Raw genomic sequence first — 24,702 nt, 5'->3', positions numbered from 1 at the left:
TCCTCAGCCAAGGCAGGATTCTATTAAGTTTTGACTTAATGAACTTTACATGGTACTACTTGTTTTCTATTTGGGTCATTGTTTATTCCTGTTATCAGGACTACATAACAATCCTGTTGGAGAGTGAGTTGTGCCCAACTCTCAATCTCATCTGGAGTTTCCAGGAGACTTTCATTGAATCCAACTTTACTTTCCTCAGCTTGTAGCACCTAAACTCATGGGCTGGTTCTGGGACCACTGTATGTATAACTACCAGGATTGTTACACATGTACACCTTCATAGAGCTTTTGAACTGTGGGTGAAGTGGGAGAGACTGTAGTTTTGTTTTTTTTTTTTGCTTTACACCTGAAACATTTTATTTTATTTTATTTTAATCAGTCATCAATTTTATACACATCACTTTATACATGTCAATCCCAGTCGCCCAATTCAGCACACCCCCATCCCCACCCCACCACAGTTTTCCCCCCTTGGTGTCCATACGTTTGTTCTCTACATCTGTGTCTCAACTTCTGCCCTGCAACCCGGTTCATCTGTACCATTTTTCTAGGTTCCACATACATGCATTAATATACGATATTTGTTTTTCTCTTTCTGACTTACTTCACTCTGTATGACAGTCTCTACATCCATCCACGTCTCAACAAATGACTCAATTTCATTCCTTTTTATGGCTGAGTAATATTCCATTGTATATATGTACCACATCTTCTTTATCCATTCGTCTGTTGATGGGCATTTAGGTTGCTTCCATGACCTGGCTATTGTAAATAGTGCTGCAATGAACATTCGGGTGCATGTGTCTTTTTGAATTACGGTTTTCTCTGGGTATATGCCCAGTAGTAGGATTGCTGGGTCATATGGTAATTCTATTTTTAGTTTTTTAAGGAACCTCCATATTGTTCTCCATAGTGGCTGTATCAATTTACATTCCCACCAACAGTGCAAGAGGGTTTCCTTTTCTCCACACCCTCTCCAGCATTTGTTGTTTGTAGATTTTCTGATGATGCCCATTCTAACTGGTGTGAGGTGATACCTCATTGTAGTTTTGATTTGCATTTCTCTAATAATTAGTGATGTTGAGCATCTTTTCATGTGCTTCGTGGCCGTCTGTATGTCTTCTTTGGAGAAATGTCTATTTAGGTCTTCTGCCCATTTTTAGATTGGGGTGTTTGTTTCTTTAATATTGAGCTGAATGAGCTGTTTATATATTTTGGAGATTAATCCTTTGTCCGTTGATTCATTTGCAAATATTTTCTCCCATTCTGAGGGTTGTGTTTTCGTCTTGTTTATGGTTTCCTTTGCTGTGCAAAAGCTTTGAAGTTTCATTAGGTCCCATTTGTTTATTTTTGTTTTTATTTCTATTACTCTAGGAAGTGGATCAAAAAAGATCTTGCTGTGATTTATGTCAAAGAGTGTTCTTCCTATGTTTTCCTCTAAGAGTTTTATAGTGTCCAGACTTACATTTAGGTCTCTAATCCATTTTGAGTTTATTTTTGTGTATGGTGTTAGGGAGTGTTCTAATTTCATTCTTTTACATGTAGCTGTCCAGTTTTCCCAGCACCACTTATTGAAGAGACTGTCTTTTCTCCATTGTATATCTTTGCCTCCTTTGTCATAGATTAGTTGACCATAGGTGTGTGGGTTTATCTCTGGGCTTTCTATCCTGTTCCATTGATCTATGTTTCTGTTTTTGTGCCAGTACCAAACTGTCTTGATTACTGTAGCTTTGTAGTATAGTCTGAAGTCAGGGAGTCTGATTCCTCCAGCTCCGTTTTTTTCCCTCAAGACTGCTTTGGCTATTCGGGGTCTTTTGTGTCTCCATACAAATTTTAAGATGATTTGTTCTAGTTCTGTAAAAAATGCCATTGGTAATTTGATAGGGATTGCATTGAATCTGTAGATTGCTTTGGGTAGTATAGTCATTTTCACAGTGTTGATTCTTCCAATCCAAGAACATGGTATATCTCTCCATCTGTTGGTATCATCTTTAATTTCTTTCATCAGTGTCTTATACTTTTCTGCATACAGGTCTTTTGTCTCCCTAGGTAGGTTTATTCCTCGGTATTTTATTCTCTTTGTTGCAGTGGTAAATGGGAGTGTTTCCATAATTTCTCTTTCAGATTTTTCATCATTAGTGTATAGGAATGCAAGAGATTTCTGTGCATTAATTTTGTATCCTGCAACTTTACCAAATCCATTAATTAGCTCTAGCAGTTTTCTGGTGGCAGTTTTAGGATTCTCTATGTATAGTATCATGTCATCTGCAAACAATGACAGTTTTACTTCTTCTTTTCCAATTTGTGTTCCTTTTACTTCTTTTTCTTCTCTGATTGCCATGGCTAGGACTTCCAGAACTATGTTGAATAATAGTGGTGAGAGTGGACATCCTTGTCTCGTTCCTGATCTTAGAGGAAATGCTTTCAGTTTTTCACCATTGAGAATGGTGTTTGCTGTGGGTTTGTCATATATGGCCTTTATTATGTTGAGGTAGGTTCCCTCTATGCCCACTTTCTGGAGAGTTTTTATCATAAATGGGTGTTGAATTTTGTCAAAAGCTTTTTCTGCATCTATTGAGATGATCATATGGTTTTTCTCCTTCAATTTGTTAATATGGTGTATCGCATTGATTGATTTGCATATATTGAAGAATACTTGCATCCCTGGGATAAATCCCACTTGATCATGGTGTATGATCCTTTTAATGTGTTGTTGGATTCTGTTTGCTAGTATTTTGTTGAGGATTTTTGCATCTATATTCATCAGTGATATTGGTCTGTAATTTTCTTTTTTTGTAGTGTCTTTGTCTGGTTTTGGTATCAGGGTGATGGTGACCTCATAGAATGAGTTTGGGAGTGTTCCTTCCTCTGAAATTGTTTGGAAGAGTTTGAGAAGGATGGGTGTTAGCTCTTCTCTAAATGTTTGATAGAATTCACCTGTGAAGCCATCTGGTCCTGGACTTTTGTTTGTTGGAAGATTTTTAATCACAGTTTCAATTTCATTACTTGTGATTGGTCTGTTCATATTTTCTGTTTCTTCCTGGTTCAGTCTTGGAAGATTATACCTTTCTAAGAATGTGTCCATTTCTTCCAGGTTGTCCATTTTATTGGCATAGAGTTGCTTGTAGTAGTCTCTTAGGATGCTTTGTATTTCTGTGGTGTCTGTTGTAACTTCTCCTTTTTCATTTCTAATTTTATTGATTTGAGTCCTCTCCCTCTTTTTCTTGATGAGTCTGGCTAATGGCTTATCAATTTTGTTTATCTTCTCAAAGAACCAGCTTTTAGTTTTATTGATCTTTGCTATTGTTTTCTTTGTTTCTATTTCATTTATTTCTGCTCTGATCTTTGATTTCTTTCCTTCTGCTAACTTTGGGTTTTGTTTGTTCTTCTTTCTCTAGTTTCTTTAGGTGTAAGGTTAGATTGTTTACTTGAGATTTTTCTTGTTTCTTGAGGTAGGCTTGTATAGCTATAAACTTCCCTCTTAGAACTGCTTTTGCTGCATCCCATAGGTTTTGGGTTCTCATGTTTTCATTGTCATTTGTCTCTAGGTATTTTTTGATTTCCTCTTTGATTTCTTCAGTGATCTCTTGATTATTTAGTAATGTATTGTTTAGCCTCCATGTGTTTGTGTTTTTTAAGTTTTTTCCCCTGTAATTCATTTCTAATCTCATAGCGTTGTGGTCAGAAAAGATGCTTGATATGATTTCAATTTTCTTAAATTTACTGAGGCTTGATTTGTGACCCAAGATGTGATCCATCCTGGAGAATGTTCCATGCGCAGTTGAGAAGAAAATGTAATCTGCTATTTTTGGATGGAGTGTCCTATAAATATCAATTAAATCTATCTGGTCTATTGTGTCATTTAAAGCTTCTGTTTCCTTATTTATGTTCATTTTGCATGATCTGTCCATTGGTGTAAGTGAGGTGTTACATTCCCCCACTATTATTGTGTTACTGTCGAGTTCCTCTTTTATAGCTGTTAGCAGTTGCCTTATGTATTGAGGTGCTCCTATGTTGGGTGCATATATATTTATAATTGTTATATCTTCTTCTTGGATTGATCCCTTGATCATTATGTAGTGTCCTTCTTTGTCTGTTGTAACATTCTTTAAAGTCTATTTTATCTGATATGAGTATAGCTACTCCAGCTTTCTTTTGATTTCCATTTGCATGGAATATCTTTTTCCATCCCCTCACTTTCAGTCTGTATGTGTCCCTAGGTCTGAAGTGGGTCTCTTGTACACAGCATATATATTGGTCTTGTATTTGTATCCATTCAGCAAGCCTGTGTCTTTTGGTTGGAGCATTTAATGCATTCATGTTTAAGGTAATTATCGATATGTATGTTCCTATGACCATTTTCTTAATTGTTTTGGGTTTGCTTTTGTAGGTCCTTTTCTTCTCTTGTGTTTCCCACTTAGAGAAGTTCCTTTAGCATTTGTTGTAGAGCTGGTTTGGTGGTGCTGAATTCTCTTAGCTTTTGCTTGTCTGTAAAGCTTTTGATTTCTCCATCAAATCTAAATGAGATCCTTGCCAGGTAGAGTAATCTTGGTTGTAGGGTCTTCCCTTTCATCACTTTAAGTATATCATGCCACTCCCTTCTGGCTTGTAGAGTTTCTGCTGAGAAATCAGCTGTTAACCTTATGGGTGTTCCCTTATATGTTATTTGTCATTTTTCCCTTGCTGCTTTCAATAATTTTTCTTTGTCTTTAATTTTTGTCAATTTGATTACTATGTGTCTCGGCGTGTTTCTCCTTGGGTTTATCCTGTATGGGACTCTCTGTGCTTCCTGGACTTGGGTGGATATTTCCTTTCCCATGTTAGGGAAGTTTTCGACTATAATCTCTTCAAATATTTTCTCTGGTCCTTTCTCTCTCTCTTCTCCTTCTGGGACCCCTATAATGCAAATGTTGCGTTTCATGTTGTCCCAGAGGTCTCTTAGGCTGTCTTCGTTTCTTTTCATTCTTTTTTCTTTAGTCTGTTTTGCAGCAGTGAATTCCACCATTCTGTCTTCCAGGTCACTTATCTGTTCTTCTGCCTCAGTTATTCTGCTATTGATTCCTTCTAGTGTAGTTTTCATTTCAGTTATTGTATTGGTCATCTCTGTTTGTTCTTTAATTCTTATAGGTCTTTGTTACACATTTCTTGCATCTTCTCGATCTTTGCCTCCATTCTTGTTCCGAGGTCCTGGATCATCTTCACTATCATTATTCTGAATTCTTTTTCTGGAATGTTGCCTATCTCCACTTCATTTAGTTGTTTTTCTGGGGTTTTTTCTTGTTCCTTCATCTGGTATGTAGCCCTCTGCTTTTTCATCCTGTCTGTTTTTCTGTAACTGTGGTTTTTGTTCCACAGGCTGCAGGATTGTAGTTTTTCTTGCTTCTGCTGTCTGCCCTCTGGTGGATGAGGCTATGTAAGAGGCTTGATTGGAGGCTCTGGTGGTGGGTAGAGCTGACTGTTGCTGTGGTGGTCAGAGCTCCGTAAAACTTTAATCCACTTGACTGTTGATGGGTGGGGCTGGGTTCCCTCCCTGTTGGTTGTTTTGCCTGAAGCAACCCAACACTGGAGCCTACCTGGGCTCTTTGGTGTGGCTAATGGCAGACTCTGGGAGGGCTCACGCCAAGGAGTACTTCCCAGAACCTCCGTTGCCAGTGTCCTTTTCCCACGGTGAAACAGAGCCACCCCCCGCCTCTGCAGGAGACCCTCCAACACTAGCAGGTAGGTCTGGTTCAGTCTCCCCCAGGGTCACTGCTCCTTCCCCTGGGTCCCGATGCACACACTATTCCGTGTGCGCCCTCCAAGAGTGGGGTCTCTGTTTCGCCCAGTCCTGTCGAAGTCCTGCAGTCAATTCCCACTAGGCTTCAAAGTCTGATTCTCTATGAATTCCTCCTCCCATTGCCGGACCCCCAGGTTTGGAAGCCTGACGTGGGGCTCAGAACCTTCACTCCAGTGGGTGGACTTCTGTGGTATAAGTGTTCGCCAGTCTGTGAGTCACCCACCCTGCAGTTATGGGATTTGATTTTACTCTGATTGCGCCCCTCCTACCGTCTCACTGTGGCTTCTCCTCTGTCCTTGGACGTGGGGTATCCTCCTTGGTCAAGTCCAGTGTCTTCCTCTCGATGATTGTCCAGCAGCCAGTTGTGATTCTGGTGTTCTTGCAAGAGGGAGTGAGAACACGTCCTTCTACTCCGCCGTCTTGGTTAATCTCTCCTACACCAGGCCGAAATCAAGGTGTCATCCAGGGCTGCAGTCTCATCTGGGCTCTAGGTCCTCTTCTAAGCTCACTGGTTATTGGCAAAATTCAGCTGCTTGTAACCGCAGAACCGAAGCCTCAACTACTAGAGTCCATGTGGCCTTCTCTACAATGTGGCAGTTTGCTTCTTCATGATAAACAGGAGAATCTCTCTCGAGACTGTAGTATTGTATACGGAGGCATGATGCTATGATAGACCTCACTTTATTATGCATCTACTATGTACCAGACACTATTCTAGGCACTGCAGATAGCATGAAGAAGGAAATGCAAAAGGATACGTGACCTTATACAGTTTATATTCCTGTGGGCAAGATGGAAATTAAGCAGATTAATATGTAAAACATATAGAATGTTAGTGATAAATGCCAAAGATGAAAATGAAGGGGGAATGAGAGCTAAGGGGTGTGTGTGTGTGTGTGTGTGTGTGTGTGTGTGTGTGTGTGTGTAGATAGAGTGGCAGTAGAAGGCCTCACTGAGAAAGTGCCATTTAAGTAAAGATCTAATGAGGAATTTACAAATACCCGAGGTAGGAGCATTTAAGGCAGAGAGAAGAATAAATGCATAGCCCGAGGAGGTAGGAGTGTGCCTAGAGTGTCAGAGAAAAACAAAGAGTGTGTCTGGGGCTGAAATATCAAGGTGTTTAGTAGCAGAAGAGGTCAGAGAGGCTAAGGAGATTAAGGTCAGGTGAAGCCATGGTTAGGCTTTGAGCATTTACTCAGAGTGAGAAGGGAAGCTTTTGGAGAGTTGAGCTGGCTTTCCCTGTCAGCTGTGTTGAGAATGTATCATTAGGGAGCAAAGACAGGAACAGGGATACCATTTAATAGGCTATTTTGAAACATCTAGACTCACGAGAGATGATGGGGGTCTTTTGACTAGTGTGGTAGTAGTGAGCACAGTTATAACATTGCTTTCTGGATGTCTTTTGAGGTAAGAGCCCATAGGATTTTCTGATGGATTGCCTGTGGGGTTTGAGATAAAGAGTCAAGAAGGATTCGAAGTTGTTGGCCTGAACAAATGGAAATATAGATCAAGGCCTAGGACACGCTATATTTAGAGGTCGGGGAGATGAGGAGGAACCAGCATGGGAGACTGAGTAAAGGCAGTCTTTGAGGTCAGAGGAAGTATGTGTTTGTAGTCTACGAAGCCAAATCAATATTCCCAAGAAGAGGAATCCTCTGAATCAAATTATGGTGATAAATAAGCTGAGGACTGAGAATCAGCCATTGACACTTTCTGAGTGTCAAACAGCAGGTAAGCAGTGGGGACAGAATTCGAACCACCTGAGAACAGAGTGACTCCAAAACTTTTCATTACCTTCTTTCCTGTCTCCTTGCTACCCTAAATTTTCTCATTTGTAATCAACTATCTATAGGTGTGTCTGAAATGAAATTTTCTGGGCTCTTCACTGTCTTGTTCATACTCCTCAAGGCACATTTTTGCCAGTTTTTTCTCTTAATTTTCCAATATTCCTCTTTAAAATGTTGTTGCTTATCAGAACCCAGGTATCATCTAAACATTGACAAATATGCAGAGGCTACTAACTGCTTCTTTCTCAGACCTGTATCTCTATTTATGCAGCAGTTACTCAGTTTGCAAGTAGTATACATCGGCAATGGGGTACAGTAATTGAGTTGTACACAGTTGCCAATGAGCCTATAGACTGTCAGTGTCCACACCAAGTGACCAGGCATTCCTTCTGGTACCTTGGTGCCCATGCTGCATTAATGGGTAAATATTTTGAATGCCATCCCTGACTACATCCAAACTATCAGGTTACTTTTACTGTGAGTTGGAATAAGATATGTTCAAATCTGTTTGATTCATCTTCATTGAAATACCCCTAGAAGCAGCAGAGTATGTTTGAAAGAGAGCTTAACTTGTAACTAGATCATCAGGGTTCTAATATTGGTCTAAAGCTTTCTACTTCTATGATTCTTTTTTTGGCCACGCCATGTGGCTTGCGGGATCTTAGTTCCCCGACCAGGACCAGGGATTGAACGCATGCCCCCTGCAATGGAAGTGCAGTGTCTTAACCACTGGACCACCAGGAAATTGCCTCTACTTCTGTGATCTTGGATATATGACTTAATCTTATGGGCGCTCAATTTTCTCTTGTGTAAAATAGGATAAAATAATGCTGATTCTATCTCACAGAATTATTATGAAATACATATGAAATCATGTAATACACAGTAATTTGGTACACAGTATAAGGCATTCCATTTTTATCATGGTTATGTCAGTGTTTTCAAATCTTTCACAAACCTCTCTGTGCCTCTCTTTCCTCCTCTGTCAAATTGGGAGAATAATAGTACCTACTCCAGAGATTACTGTTTTGCTGTGGTGATGATGGTGGTTATTGTTGTTATATAAATTAGAATAATTGAAATAATGTGGCTAACCAAACAAGGTATTTAAGCTCAAATATTACCCCTGAGATATTCAATTATGTTTGTTTCTCTGTTAGTAATACTAATTGATTATTCCATTAGATGCTTAGAATAAAGAGATTATGATCATGACATTAAGGAGGCTATTGATAATTTCTTTTCATCATTTATAAAGACAAGATGGTGTTCTGATTCTACTCTTCATATAATTTCATGTAAAAAAAAAACAAAACAAAACTCAATGTAGATAAAATAGAAGCCACTCTGTTAGAAAAGGATAATTCAAAACTGTTTAACTCAAAGAACACCAGTTTGTTCTCATTGTTCTTGTTGTCGTTTTGTTGTAGTACAAGTATTTTTCTTATTTTCTCCTTTTTTTGAGCGAATGTAGTTAAAATTTGAGATGCCCCACATCCCGCTGTAGCTCTTGGTAGTTGTGAATATTTGAATATTATATATTTACTTAGAATGTGCTTATTTTTCTCTTCTAAATGCTCGGAGTCCTTTGCAAATAGCATTTACCTTTTAATGGAGAACAAATTTAAAGTATTGGGAAACGTGTGCCAATTAGATGCTAAGGACAGAGAATTTAGAAGACCAAAGTTGAGAATTAAGAATATGTGAATTTTGGAGCTTCGTCTATGTTCTTACCTTTAACAGTATATTGTGGCTACTTTATTTTCATGGACTTTTCAGTTCAAGTAGCAAGCTAGAACTTTCCATGGTTCTGTACATGCTTGTGTAAACAATTCAGTAATGTCTTTGTGAAACTGACTTTCAAGATAACCCAGAAGTTTCACCTGCTAATTGATACGGCATCCCGGGAGCATATAATCCCCAAGCACCCAAGTCTGTGTACTTAGAAATTTTCAAGTAGAATCCAAGATAGTAAAATGTTTCTATTACCTTTGGAGTTTTGCTACTGATGAGATGAAACTGAGTTTTCATTTGCTGCCCTTGATGGCATAATTTAAAATGTATATATTCCAGCTAGTCTATAAATACTTTTAAAAAAAGACTGTCCTTTTATAGTGTTTCATTTCATTTATTATGCTAAATTTTAATTTGTTTTCTTGTATATTACAGTTTTTCCTGATTGGGTGTATTCTGTTGTCTATAGGCTCTTTTAGCATTTTGCACTCTTTGACCTTAAATCCAGTAATTCTAGTTCATGGAACTCTTTTTAAAATAAATTTAAAGAGCTCTCTATTCACTTGTGACTACTTCTTTAAATTGGAGAATCTTTTTAAATATTTAAAAATATATGGATTATTTTATGAGCATTCCCAGCATTTGGTGTGCTCGGGGAATAGTCCAGTCAAGATGATTACTTACTTCTCTGACAGTGTTTTTGATGTTGCCATATTGTATATATCTATATTTATGTCTACATATCTTATCTGTCTGTCTTTAACTATTTGCTTTCAGAGGGAAGACACTAGATCTGCACTGTGCAATTACAATTGACACTTGACACATTGTAGCTTTTAAAATTTAAGTTAAATTAGATTAAATTAAATTAAAAATTAATATCCCCAGTCATACTTGCCATGTTTCGAGCACTCAGTACCCACGCGTGGCTAGTGGGATGTATTGGACAGTGCAGATACAGAATATGTCCATCCTTGCAGAAAGTTCTACTGAACAGTGCTCCACAGAGTGTGCATGTATCAATTATATGCCTCCCACCTGTACTCCAATATTAAACTTTGGAATATTTGTTTAAATGCCTATAGATCTAAAAGTTTTAAGAAACAGTCTGATGTAGAATAACCTCCTGCCACAAACTCAAGTGAAATCTTTGTATAATGCCACTATTAAATCACAGAAATATTGTTCTCACTATATGTTAAATACACTATAGCTTGCTTTTTCTGCAGGTTGTTAGGTTCAGGACATATAACATATTGTTATAGCCACAGGTTTTAATGACTATAGTAATATAGTACTACTGCATCATAGCTTAAAGTTTTGTCTCTGTAGAGACATTATTAGCTAAACTCAGCAGTATCAAATGCTACATTTTGTTAAGTAATTGTGTTTTTGTTGTTCAAAAGTTAACTCTGGTTAGGAGAAATGAACAAAGGAATTTAGAAAGCTTTATGAAACTGAATCTCATTTTCCATGCAATGGGAGTACTTTGACAATTCTAGAGAGAGAAATTAACCCACAGTCTTGTACTTAGATAAATATGGGGGGTTTTTTTGGTAAATTATTTATGCTAGTATACTTTTTTCCTATTGTATATACTTACTGGATTTTCTGTTTGATTTTTAATAAAGACTATATACTTATGTTATTAGGAGCATTATCAGTGTTGTATTTTTAAAAGATAAATTCCATTTTACTTATCTGACATTTTATCATTTCATTATTTGTTATGATTTGCCTTTGTTGGTTCTTTTTGGGGGGGGGCAGTCTTAACTTGTAATGCCTCAGGAACTATGATGTAAAAAAAGTTAAGAGTAGACATCTTATTACAAAAAATAACAATTCAGTATGAAAATGGCTTGTGATTCATTGCCATTTTGATGCTTCTAGTGCCAAGAACTTGAGAAAAAATCTTTAGATTCACATGATAAGCTGACAGAGTGAAATATCTTAAGGCTTGAAAGGGCAAGTGGAAGTTATAATTACTGTGTAGTTTCACAATCCTTTTATTGAATACTCACCTTTGCTATCATGCTGCAGGCCATAGAGCGAGAAAAGGCCGAGAAGTTCAGAAAACTGCAAGATGCCAGCAGATCAGCTCAGGCCCTGGTGGAACAGATGCTGAATGGTAATTACACAGAGTTGATTTAGATAATCTTCTTAGGGATTTGATAAACACATAGGTTCATATTTATCAGTGAAATTATATCAGACAAGCCCTTCCTGAATGAAAATTTAAAGTGAGTTTGTGAGCTTTTATTATTCTTTCTTAATGCTAAGCAAATTATTAGAGGAAATTCAACTTTGAGTCCAATGGAAGAAAATGGCTTGTGGTAGAATATTGTATCAATCTGCTGCCGAGAAATCAGTTTTAGTGCAAATCCTGCTAGCATTTGTCCAAATGATTTAAGAAAACAAGATTTGCAGAAATAATTGGAAATGTAAGCAATCATATAATATACGTAAAGTGATTATAATCTGATTTAAAATAACTTTGCAATATGTTTTTTCCATACCTGTTTGCTAATAATATATTTATTTTCTATGTTGCTTTTCATTTTTAAACATGTTTAAAAGAAAATGTCTCCTCAGGGGAACTTTTTTTTTTTTAACTTCACCTACTTCTGAGTGAGGTAAAAGTACAAAGCTAGCAAAACATATTTTAAAATAATGAATTAAAATTAATTTTTGCTAACACTTGGTACCTCAAAAGCTGTCTGAACAAAATGTTATTGACGTCAATTGTAAACAAACTTCTTTTCAATTGTCATTGTTATACTATTATATTCATTTCTATAAGTGTAAGTAGGTGTAAGTAATTCATGAAAATCAGGGGTAATCCTATTTCTAAACAAGGTTTATTTTATTTTTCAAAGGATATGTTTACAAGAATATCATAAGCAAATGTAACAAATGTTTTTGTTATGCATGTGAGCTTTTTCCAGTACCTGCCTGCATTCTGGGGCATAAATTCTGTGTATGAATTATTTTTTGCCTTAATTGCCGTGTTGGCATTAAAAAATTCAATGATCTTCCTAGGAAATCAATTCATTTTCTTCTTCTAATGAGCCCCATGACTGTATTTGGTTAAAAATAAAAACAAGCAAATATAACAGCTGATTGGGTTAACAAGTTAATGAATATATAGAAGATGCAATATACAAAAAAGGTTGTTTTTTAGATGCATGTTTGCTGGATGGTTTAACTGATGAGTTTGACAACAGCATATTCATGTTAAATAAAATTATATGATCTAAAAAAATATCCTTAAACTATTATATAATTTCCCCCTAGGAACTGCATTTATCACTTTTTCATTTTTATAAAGTGATGTAAAATCTATACTTTTAAATAATCTCTACTTTTTCAAATATCAAGTATACCTTAACTCAGATTATCTGACAGTAGCATACACTGAATTATTCAAAAAGAAGTTAAAATTTAGAAATGAAGGTAATGATTTTTTGTGATGAAATTACATACAGGGTTAAAATGATCATATGATTAGTGATAACATAATTTTCTAGGCTATTGCCCTTATAGCTCTAAATTTTGGAAGCATGAAGAAAAATCAGGACATATACTAGGTCTCTAATAAATATTAATTGACTGCTTAAATTCTGTTTAGCAAAGCAAAATTAAGGCAGTAATTGAGATAATGACATTGGTAATTTTGGTCAGAAGATAATAATACTTCTGAAGGAAAATTCTAATTTCTGTAGAAAGCAAAGCACAGTAAGGGATAGGGGTGCGATTTGAGACATTCCTCATTGGTTGACTATATTGATCAAATTTTACGCTTCTCATTTGTTATGCTAATAAAGATTTGGTCTAAGTGATATGTGATTAGGTTCAAAATTGGGCTATAACTAGAGCATAGATACTTCTGCTCTGCTCCATTTAATCAAACAATTTACATAATTACTAAAAAGTAGACTCCAAGATTCGAACTTATATTTTGTTCCTTTTTGTTTTGTCTTTCACAGAAGAAATTGCATAGTATTTATTTTATGTGATTGTTTGTGCAAATTGTGAGTTAAGCCAGGTGCACAATATGTGCCTGGAGTACCTCTCCAGGTATATTTAAGAGGGCCCCCCCTAACCCTATGTTACAATTGCTCCACCAACATAGAGCCAAAAACTAGAGTTTACTGATGTGGTTCATGAAGTTGAAAGACAAATTGAGGTTTCTCTAAACCAGATTTCCCAACAGTTATCTCAGTAAAGCTCTTAAATTTACAAGTTCAGAATTTCCTTTCTCAAGTGTGGCTATGGAGTTGTAATAAAACTCATAACCATATAAAACACACACATTCTTGTTCTTTTGTTTATAGAAAGGAAAATGACAGCTGATTCATGATACTTCATTTATGACCTCATGTAAATGTCTATTCATTTAACCACATGTCTTATCCTTAGAAATTAAGATAAAGGCAGATCATTCTTGTACGATGTTATAATGTTACGCAAGTAATATAAATATGTATACATTCTATGTATGTTTTCCCATGATAACAACTTTTAACATATATTCATAATTTAAAAGTATGTATGGAGATTAGCATAAATATAGCTATTATATTTTAAAGAAAGCATTTCATAAACTATGTTTTATATATGTGTATACACACACACACACACACACACACAAACACACACACAGGAAACTGAATTTTCTACTTAGAATAATTTGCCATAAGATTAGAGCATGTTTTAAAGTATCTAGAATGATTTTGGAACTCTTAATTTTTCCTTCAGAATGAAACTCTAAGACATGCAAAAAAATTCCTCACTGCTTATATTTTACATCAGTTTTGACCACAAATGGTATATCAAACATATTTTCAAATCACTTTTGGCCATTTTTAAATAGCTACTGAAAGCATAAATTTTTAGCACCACTTAAGAAATGCAAAAAACAAAATCTGTTAGTCCTGAAGGCATTTCTTGAATGAATTTAAGAAAGGTGCTGAGAAACAGGGAGTAGGGTAGGGTCTTAAAATGGTTAAAAATGCAGAGATTACCATGTTGCCAATGTAGAAGAAATGGCTTTCATTCGATGTTGCAAAGTTGTGTTAAAAATCAATTGCATGTCCTGAAAACACTGTTTCTCGTAGCCCGTTTAGTTTTGCACGGTTACATAGAAGTTATGATCAATTAGAAGATAATTTTTGTTTTGGCTGCATTTTATCAAACACAAAGTGTTATATGAAGAATATTAAAATACAGTTAATATTAAATATACTGTAAGCTTTAGTATCAACTGTGTTGTGAATTTTGCAGTAGAATGATTTATATTTGAATAATATGCAGAGATATTCAGTAAGAGATTCTTATTATTCATTTGGAACCTTTTTTAAATCAAAAAAGAGATTGCGTAAATTATTTGCATACATTAAAGCTATACATGAACATTTTCCTTATAGGTGTCCCAGTTCTTTTAGAAGAATGTAAAGGATCTTCATGATCATAATAGACTAAATTGGGAGGCTACAGTGCTACTAACAGAGAGTGTTATCTAAAAAAATGTATTTCTGGGACTTTGACATGGAATTTTGGTATAATTTTGACTGATTTATCTCTTTAACTGTTTTTTTTAACTAACATTAGTTTAATTTGTTGCTCCTATATCAAAATCAATTGATTGGATAAGTATGGGGAATAGTGTGATAAAGTGTTGGATGGTGGAGAGGTCCTCCTCTTACTGGAGAAATTTTTCACAGATAGAATCTTTATGAAGTTTGTTGTCAATATATAAGATTAGTATCACAGCCTTAGTCTCAACAAATTATTCACATCCTAGAACTTTAATGAGAGTAAATGAGAGACTAGATAGGGTACCTAGTGATCTACTTATGTTTCCAGTAGCTTTGTTATACTGAGAAGGAGGATTTCCAAAATTTTATTTATTTAGATTTAAAAAAATATACAATATAACCTTCTTTAAGATTTACTTTTATATTTAAACACAAAATGACATAAAATAATTAAAATTTTAGAGAATTTTAGCAACTAAATATGGTAAAGAATCTTGCTACTATATCAGTAGTATTGATTATTAATTAATCCGGATTCCTAAGATTTTATTTTATTTTTTTAACTGATCTGCATACTTTAGAGCAAAAGATTTTCATCGTTTGAGTGAGATTATGGGACTTCAGGACAATCTAGAACATTTTTATACCTAAAAATGTGCTTACTTGTTTTTATCTATTTACAATTAGACTTCATTTTTAATTCTTTTTGTAAAATAATGTTCTTGATTCAAATATATAGTCTCCTTATCAGTCAGATATAACAAAAAAAACCTGGTTTCGATAAATTGTTTTCCTTTATTAATATTGAAATTACCAAAAATGTTATATCAAAACATTAATTTGATGTTTCCAAGATGGCAGACAAGTCGACTTTTTCCACTAGACCTTGAGCCTCAGTATATGCTCACATCAGCAAGCTAAATAACACACCCACATGTGCCATGACAGTTCCAAAACAATAAGGATCAAAAAATTGGGCGGTGGCCCAATTCCTGGAAATCCCCGCCCCTTCCTAAAATAGCTAGAATACTCCTCCCACTCATTAGGCTATGAAATTACCCACCCCTCTAAAAACTGACAACCCCATACCCTGGTGCGTTTCTCACCATCTGAAATGGCCCACACTCTGTCTGTGGAGGGTGTTTCTCTCTAAATAAATCCACTTCTTACCTATCACAAACAAACAAACATTCATTTGAAAAGATGTAAGCATAGCTCAGTTTCCCCTTTCTTAAGCTATAAAATGGTTTCACCACAATTTCCAGAGGAGATACTATAATTATCTAATAGGGTTCGTGATGTTTTCTACATTAAATTGTGCTTCACTTTGAATTTCTAATTGTAGTTTTCTGTGTGTTAATTAAGAGCCTGAAGACAATCACATTAAGAAAATATTTAAATAATAGTAGTAATTATTAGTATATCAGACTAAAAGAACATTTCAAAACCATCATCCGATGAGTGTTACAGTGTTTAAGGTGATACCTAATAGTAAATCTGCTAAGGATCGTGATTAAATAGCACAGACTGATAACACAGACTAGGGCTCCTTTTATCTATAATATTAAGTATGGAACTGTAACTTAGTATTTTGGTTTATAGTTCATTAAGTACTTTACATGAATGATGTTATTTGAATTTCGACAGAAGTTTGTCAGATGGGTAAGGGCAGGGATTGGGGTCAGTTTGGCTCACCTCAGAGGCAAACCTCTCATTATCTTTTCACATCATTGTGAAGGATCTTCAGTGGCAATAACTATTCTAATTGTGTATTTTAATGGGAAGAGATTTTGTAGCTGCTCTGTACATCATTGGGGCCTGGAAATGGTACTATTTGCAGCGGTTCATCCTCTCCACCATGAATGAGTAGCTTTCCATGGTTGTACCCATTTCCTCTTCTCCTACTTTTTCCTGAGTTCTGGGCAGTTTGATTTATGTTTCCTGTTTTTGCACGTGACACTTGAGATAATGGTCTACACAGAGTTCACACTCAATAAATGTTGTTAATTGACAGACACATTTTTCTTCGTTTAATCTCCAAAGGAAGAGACTCTGTGCCCGGTGTGTGTGTATGTGTGTGTGAAGGGAGGAAATTAAAGTGATCACTGTTGTTGTGGAAAATTAGTCACAAAAACAAATAGACATTTCTCCAAAGAAGATATACAGATTGCCAACAAACACATGAAAGAATGCTCAACATCATTAATCATTAGAGAAATGCAAATCAAAACTACAATGAGATACCATCTCACACCAGTCAGAATGGCCATCATCAAAAAATCTACAAACAATAAATGCTGGAGAGGGTGTGGAGAAAAGGGAACCCTCTTGCACTCTTGGTGGGAATGTAAATTGCTCCAGCCACTATGGAGAACAGTATGGAGGTTCCTTAAAAAACTAAAAATAGAACTACCATACGACCCAGCAATCCCACTACTGGGCATATACCCTGAGAAAACCATAATTCAAAAAGAGTCATGTACCAAAATGTTCATTGCAGCTCTATTTACAATAGCCAGGACATGGAAGCAACCTAAATGTCCATTGACAGATGATTGGATAAAGAAGATGTGGCACATATATACAATGGAATATTACTCAGCCATAAAAAGGAACGAAACTGAGTTATTTGTAGTGAGGTGGATGGACCTAGAGACTGTCATACAGAGTGAAATAAGTCAGAAAGAGAGAAACAAATACAGTATGCTAACACATATATATTGAATCTAAGGAAAAAAAAAAAAGGTCATGAAGAGCCTAGGAGCAAGACGGGAATAAAGACACAGACCTACTAGAGAATGGACTTGAGGATATGGGGAGGGGGAAGGGTAAGCTGTGACAAAGTGAGAGAGTGGCATGGACATATATACACTACCAAACGTAAAATAGCTAGTGGGAAGCAGCCGCATAGCACAGGGAGATCAGCTCCGTGCTTTGTGACCACCTAGAGTGGTGGGATAGGGAGGGTGGGAGGGAGGGAGACGCAAGAGGGAAGAGATATGGGGATATATGTATATGTATAACTGATTCACTTTGTTATAAAGCAGAAACTAACACACCATTGTAAAGCAATTATACTCTAATAAAGATGTTAATAAAAACCCCAAATATGAGTAGGGATCTGACTTTTTGCTCTTATAATTCAATACTGTTTAGAAAGAGAATAAATGAAAAAAGTTATATTCATAAATTTATGTATTCTTATTAGGGATATGAATTTTATGTCAACCTATTAATTTTTAAAAGCTATTTTTAAAATAAGATGATGTGACAGTTGTATAAAAGTTAGTGTCACCAGAAAAACCTCTAGAATTAGCCTATAATACTCAGTCCTCATTTTCATAGACTCTAATTAAATTTCTTTCACATTTTAGGCTGTTATATTGAATGCGAAATGTATTTGCAATGGCCGTCATTTAATATGCAACAAAAACAGGGGACTGTTTATTAGCAACTTTATTTTAAGTTTTCATTCCAAATATTCTTCTAATTCAAGAGCTCTGAAAACACAGGTTTTTTGCATTATTCTACCCTGACTTTATGGCTAATGATGAATATACTTGATGAGGAATACTTCACTTTAAGTGGCAGTTTTGAAGTACTTCCATGGAAGGTGGTGCACAATTAAAATTATTCTGACAGTCTGTTATGCACTGTACACAAGTAATAAAATTAATGGATGCACTTCAAGTCATGAGCCATTTCCTCTGGGTGCAATATATTTATTCATAGACTATTTCAGGGGTTGTTTAGAATATGAGATGTGAATGGATTATGATCCATTATCTCTGAGATTCTAATGTGCTGCTACAAAATGGTTTCCATAAGTATTGTTCATAATGCCTGGTGAGTTAGTGTTTGTATTCTTAAGTAGCTAACAAAAAATTAGAAAAACAGATGCTCAAATGATTGATACTTAAAACTTTGCAGATATTTACACTTACAAACTGTCATGAAACTTAAAATTTTCAGTTAAGAGGCATAATTCTATGAAATACACATAAAAGAATTATATATAATAATAAAATTATTCATAGTATTTGCTGGGGAAACACTTAGTACCTTTATTCTGCAAAAGTGTTAAGGGACTTTCTCATAATCTCATTACTAGTACTGGATAATAGATGGCCAGTTAATTGATGAAGTTGAAGTAATGGCATTTCTAATTTTAGTTTGAGAGACACACATTAAGTAATGGGACATGTGACAGTGCTGTTGATCCCTCCCCCAAGTATTTTAAAGCAGACTTGAAGCAAGAGAGACTGCATGCGTCTTGTGTTTGGCTTTTCGTGTCTGTGGCTATTGCTCCCCTAATGTTTGTATTCGTATGAAGTAAGATATTGATTTGGTGTTGGGTGAGTTCACAAGTAAAGTGTATTTATTTCATACCTACTCTAAGCTGAGAATTCTATCAGATACTGCCAGTGGAGAGATTTTTCTTAGGGGGCTTTATAGTTTAGAAAGACAGGTTATACTGTAGTTGAGCAGGAAGCATATTCATATATGAATTAATACAATATTTCCATACAAATCGTTAATAAATAAAATGTCTGATTTTCTGCAGTCAAAATCATATCTTCACCAGTGACATCTAGAAATTTCTGTTTTTAACTTTTAGCATGGCTATCCTGTGTAACTTTAATTTCAAATGATTACAGATTTATGACCAATTATTCCAAGATTCCCTAATAAACTCTTATGGATTCATCACTGATTGATATAATTTCTTTTAAAAGTGTATAAATATACTTTCTATATCCCATATTAGTGCCATATTATATAAAATTACTATCTTTAAAAAATATTTATTATTTTTCATAAATGACCCTTTTCAGTAATTAAAAAGACTCCCCCTCTCCCTAATTTACCATTTGAAAGATCTGGTTTCTTTTCCTTGTTTCCTACATGTTCTTTTTCATTTCTTTATATTAACATTGACTAATATTTATTGGTTGCCTAGTATATGTCATGCTTGGTGTAACAATTCACACATGTTAACTCAGAACCCTGATAGGTGTCCAGTGAGGTCAATTGTATTTTTTTAACTTTTTATTTCATATTGGAGTATAGTTGATTAACAATGTGTTAGTTTCAGGTGTACAGCAGAGTGATTCAGTTATACATATATGTGTATCTACTCTTTTTCAAATTCTTTTCCCATTTAGGTTATTACAGAATATTGAGCAGAGTTCCCTGTGCTATACAGTAGGTCCTTGTTGGTTATCTATTTTAAATATAGCTGTGTGTACATGTCAATTCTCAATCCATGGATGAGAAAAATGAGGCCCAGTGTGATTACCTGACTGAACCCAGTTCACTCATTTAGTAAAGTAGTGGTGGGGGGCAGGGACCAAATTTGAACTCAGGTCTGCCTAATACCAGAGCTTTTGCTATGAACTTTATACCCTTTTGCCTGCTTTTACCATTTATCATAATAAGGAGATCCTTCTTTTACCTATTATTATATTTTAATTCCCTTTATTCGGTTATAAAAATCAATATGCTCTTAAGTGGAGAGTACTGTAGATTTCATAGTGGATTTGTACTAAATTCACTTTTCTCATTTATGTTAATTCCTTTTGCAGCAATGTTTAGCATCTGGACATTTTTTGGGCACGACATATTGAACTGATAGTTTTGGGTAATGATCAAGGAGTCATTAAATTCTAGCTCTGGATTTTAATAGGTACCATAGAACTTACTGATACTTCATTATAGTTTGATTTGTATTTTGCTGATTAAATTAGCATGCATTATTCTTATTAAAATTAATTTATGATTTTATTTTTCCAATTGCTAAGGGGTTTTCATATGGTTGACCTCAGGGACAGTGAGATAATTTTCTCTGTATTCCCTTATCATTTGGACAAATGCTAAATAAATTCAATCCAGCATTGTTCCATCAGTACTTTTAATTTACTTTAGCATCTCTTGTTTGCCTGTCATGGACTTGGACTACCAAGGACTGACTTCCTTCTTCTAAGTGCCTATTCACATTTAATATATGCTGAAAATATTTCTTCTAAACATCTGGTCATTTAGATCCATGGCACATTTTTGAATCATTTTCTAACATAATTTACAATTTCTACCGTGTGTACTTTTAAATTGTTCCCTTTCATTTTCCAGCAATAATATCAGCATGTTATTGTAGTATTTTTTCTCAAACTGAGTGCCTATATGACCGGAGATTTGGATTCTTCCCTTATACTTTGTAACAAACATGATCATTTTACAACTATAGTTTCTTAGTGGCATCCCTTAGAACATATTTTGGTATAATTCTTGGTCACTGCTCAAAACCAAATTATCCCAAACAGAATATCCCACAACACATCCAGATGTCTCAATAAAACCAGTCATTTCCTTAGCTGTTAGGGAGGGTATTAGAGGAATATTTAGCTCCTGCAAACCATGGGCTTCCTTTTATAGCTGTATATATAGAAATATACATATATTATCTTTTAACTCTTTAGTTTTTCAATTAATTTTTTTCAAAAATGTATCAGGCAAAGAATGAGGAAAAGATCGTTGCCAACGATATTTGCGAAGTTTGTTTTCTCCAGTGTCGTCCTGGCTAGCGTCAAACTCTGAAATGAGTGAAGTTAGAGTTGTGTTTCAAATGGATTGAGAGACGTGGTTTGGCAGCATGACATAATTACAACAAAATGAAAATTAGGTATCTGAGCAGAGGAAAGTAAAGGAGAATAAAATAATATAGTTGTTGACTTCAAATCCATGTCTTTTATTCTTTAAAAAGAGTGAAGTGGGAAGCATGTACAAGTTAGCAGAACCACAGGCCTCACATTTGCTAGAGATGGTCTTCAGACTTTTTAATAACGTAATAACTTACTTGTCAGTTAACTAAATCACATTACCAGAAAGTTGTGTAAAGTGGACATTCATAAAAGAAGATTCTCCTAGACAACTTGGTCTTCACTAAATCATTTTACCCCTAAAATACTTTAACTTAGAGGAAGAATCTTACAGTGAGCTTATGATCCCTTTTGAGATCTGCGAGTATATGTAGGAAAAGGAAACATTTGAATATTCAGTGTTTCAGAAATATTAGAAAGTTAATGCTATCATAGCTATGTTTTAACATGCATATCATATTTACTATATTTCTTTATATAGTGTAATTTATTAAAGAAGTTACTATGTAAACAAATTGTGTGTGTAAAAACATTACATATTATGAACTTTAGAGAGTTAATAATGTGATATTGCTGTACTTGCATTGGATTGGCATTAGTCATATATCACATTTTGACAAAATTTAAATAAGATGGTATGTGTTAAAAGACATAGCATATTCCCTAAAACGTAGTAGATTTTCCAGAAGGCTGAAGTTGATAATGATATGCTTATGTTTCCATTTTGCCCTCGATAGACTTTTTCTGCTTTAATATTTCTATAGATGATTTTAAAACTTTCAGATCAACTTCCACATTTGTAAATGATATGTAAATAATTTGAAAACCTTTTTTCTAATTAGAAAGATTATTTTTCCTAATGCATGTTTTCTTTCTTTGGACTCATGGGCAATCCGCTTATTTCTGGCTTTCTGTAGCATAAACAGAGAATTATTGATTTTTTATACATACTCACTTTTTTCCTTTTTTTAAAAATCCAAATAATAACATTTCAACTAATTCAAAGGCATTTTAAAAACTACAAATGTATGTTACTTTTTAGAAGTATAGTTTAATAATATACATGATATTTAACATTTATTTGGAAATATCCAAAAAGTTATTTGTCTGTAATCTTCCATCCCCACCATCAGAGCTTTGACCATTTTTTTAAATTTAAATATTTTCTACTCTTCTACATCTTATGTATCCTTATTTAGTACTTTGCTACATTCATATTATTTGATAAGATGCAACTCTAGTAATTTGCAGCCAATAATCAGAAATCTTGGTATTTTAACTTCTTTATCAGTAAATAAATGATTTGTTTGAAATTATTCAGATGATGAATAGTTTGGAACTTGAGTCAACGGTGGTTTTCAGATAATGTCTTTCAGTCTGTGGCTTCAGTAGATATATTTATAAAATATGTCTTTCTAGAGGGTGTTAATGCTGACAGTATCAAACAAGCCTCAGAACAACTGAACAGCCGGTGGATCGAGTTCTGCCATTTGCTAAGTGAGAGACTTAACTGGCTGGAGTATCAGAACAACATCATCACTTTCTATCATCAGCTACAACAATTGGAGCAGATGACAACTACTGCAGAAAACTGGTTGAAAACCCAACCCACTACCACATCAGAGCCAACAGCAATTAAAAGCCAGTTAAAAAATTGTAAGGTAAGACTCTTTCCTCTTATTTGGAGCATGATCAATAGAAATTTCTTGGAAATTTCCAGAAGAATAGCAAATTATTTAATGATAAAATTTCCCTCTTAAGGGTTTAATTAAACACAGTAAAGATCAAAATATAAGCGAAGAAAATCAGTTTAAATAGGTAACATATGGATGCCCGAATCCCCAAAAGCTTAGTTACACATAGTTAATTGATTTTGTCAGTTTGCAAAATGATGAGGCAGTGTTGGAGTATAGGAACCACACGTATCCTATGGAAAATGGACAGTAATTTGGCGCTGTTTCTTATGGCAGCTCAGGTGAAAAGAGCAAAACACAGTCATATGTTCAAAATGTGGAATCCACACAAACAGAAGCAGCTGATATACAGTATAATTGGATATATGAGGAAAATCTTTAAAACTGACAGTCCATTAAATTAGGATACTTCGAGGAAGGATCCTTTACAAAAATATTTTTTATATGTACTTGGAGTATAGAGGAACCTCAAGGGATAGTACAGTAACCCAGCCTCAGTGCTGTTACTATACTTAAGATAGAAAGGATCAGGGAGCGAGAAGTTACAGAAACCCAGAAGGAGAGTCAGATGCTCATTGTAAAGGCAGCTTTAAGAGCCAGTCCAAGTACCAACACAGGAATGGGGCCAGAAAAATAAACACCCTACTTTGCTCCCCTCCCTGCCTCCAGAATCTGAATAAGGGTCCCCATCAACTAAACTTAATCAGAAGGCAGACGACAAGGAGCTTTAATCTATAAATGTCATTCTCCTGGGTCACAGGAGAAGGGTGGGCAGTATATCTGGAGGGGCAAACAAGACACAGCACACACAAAAGGGCCTGAGAAAGACACTAAATGAGTATTCTGCACGTGTAAATAAACAAGATATATCAATATAAACAACTTGAACTTTTTACATAGTTACTACAAAATGTTTCTATGCATAGTTACACTTTTCATGGGAAGTGGCAAATTGATTAGAGGATAGATGAAAAGGTTTCCAGGATGAACCTTAATGGTAAACTGAGATGACTGGGCTTAATTTTAAAAGCAATGAATGGGGTTAATCTGCATACTTTGAAAACAGTGGTTTAAATAATGGAAGACTGGAGATGGAGAGGCAACAGGGTTGGTTTGGAGGTGGTATTGAATCCAGAAAGTGAGGGGAAATTGAAAGCTATTTTGAAGGGAAAATCAGTTGAAGGATTTGATGATTCTTCTTCAAATATTGGACCTACAGCTTTACTAGGAAGTAAATAAACTCAGGAAATATATTTTTGGATAAAGAATATCGTACAGCAAGGCATTTAGTTTATTAGGCAAATATGCAAGTATAGGGAATTTCTATAAAATTTATGTATATGTAACTTAAGAGATACTTTTCCTGTGTACCTGCATACCACCCTCCTTGCAAAAAAAAATGGAAGAAAGAAAGAAAGAGAAGAAAAGAAAGCACTTGTTTTCTTGGTTAACACCATGGCACATAATCTTTCATAGGAAAGACACACCTAGTCAAACAGTTTTAGGAGAGGGAAGCAG

The 24,702-nt window shown here is 35.0% G+C and overlaps 1 protein-coding gene across 1 annotated transcript in view; it reads left to right on the top strand.

Annotated features, from left to right (window-relative positions):
* Positions 1–24,702, top strand: part of LOC118889001 (dystrophin) — a 1,535,792-nt gene that overhangs the window by 316,175 nt on the left and 1,194,915 nt on the right. Inside the window, exons 15-16 of the mRNA XM_036840547.1 lie at positions 11,338–11,425; positions 22,910–23,151. Of these exons, the coding sequence (XP_036696442.1) occupies positions 11,338–11,425; positions 22,910–23,151 (330 nt within the window). The remainder of the gene's footprint in view (positions 1–11,337; positions 11,426–22,909; positions 23,152–24,702) is intronic.

This window comes from Balaenoptera musculus, chromosome X (assembly GCF_009873245.2).
Source record: "Balaenoptera musculus isolate JJ_BM4_2016_0621 chromosome X, mBalMus1.pri.v3, whole genome shotgun sequence".
NCBI classification, from domain to species: Eukaryota; Metazoa; Chordata; class Mammalia; order Artiodactyla; family Balaenopteridae; genus Balaenoptera; species Balaenoptera musculus.
Note: the sequence above shows the minus strand (reverse complement) of the source record. Positions and strands in the feature narration are given on the sequence as shown.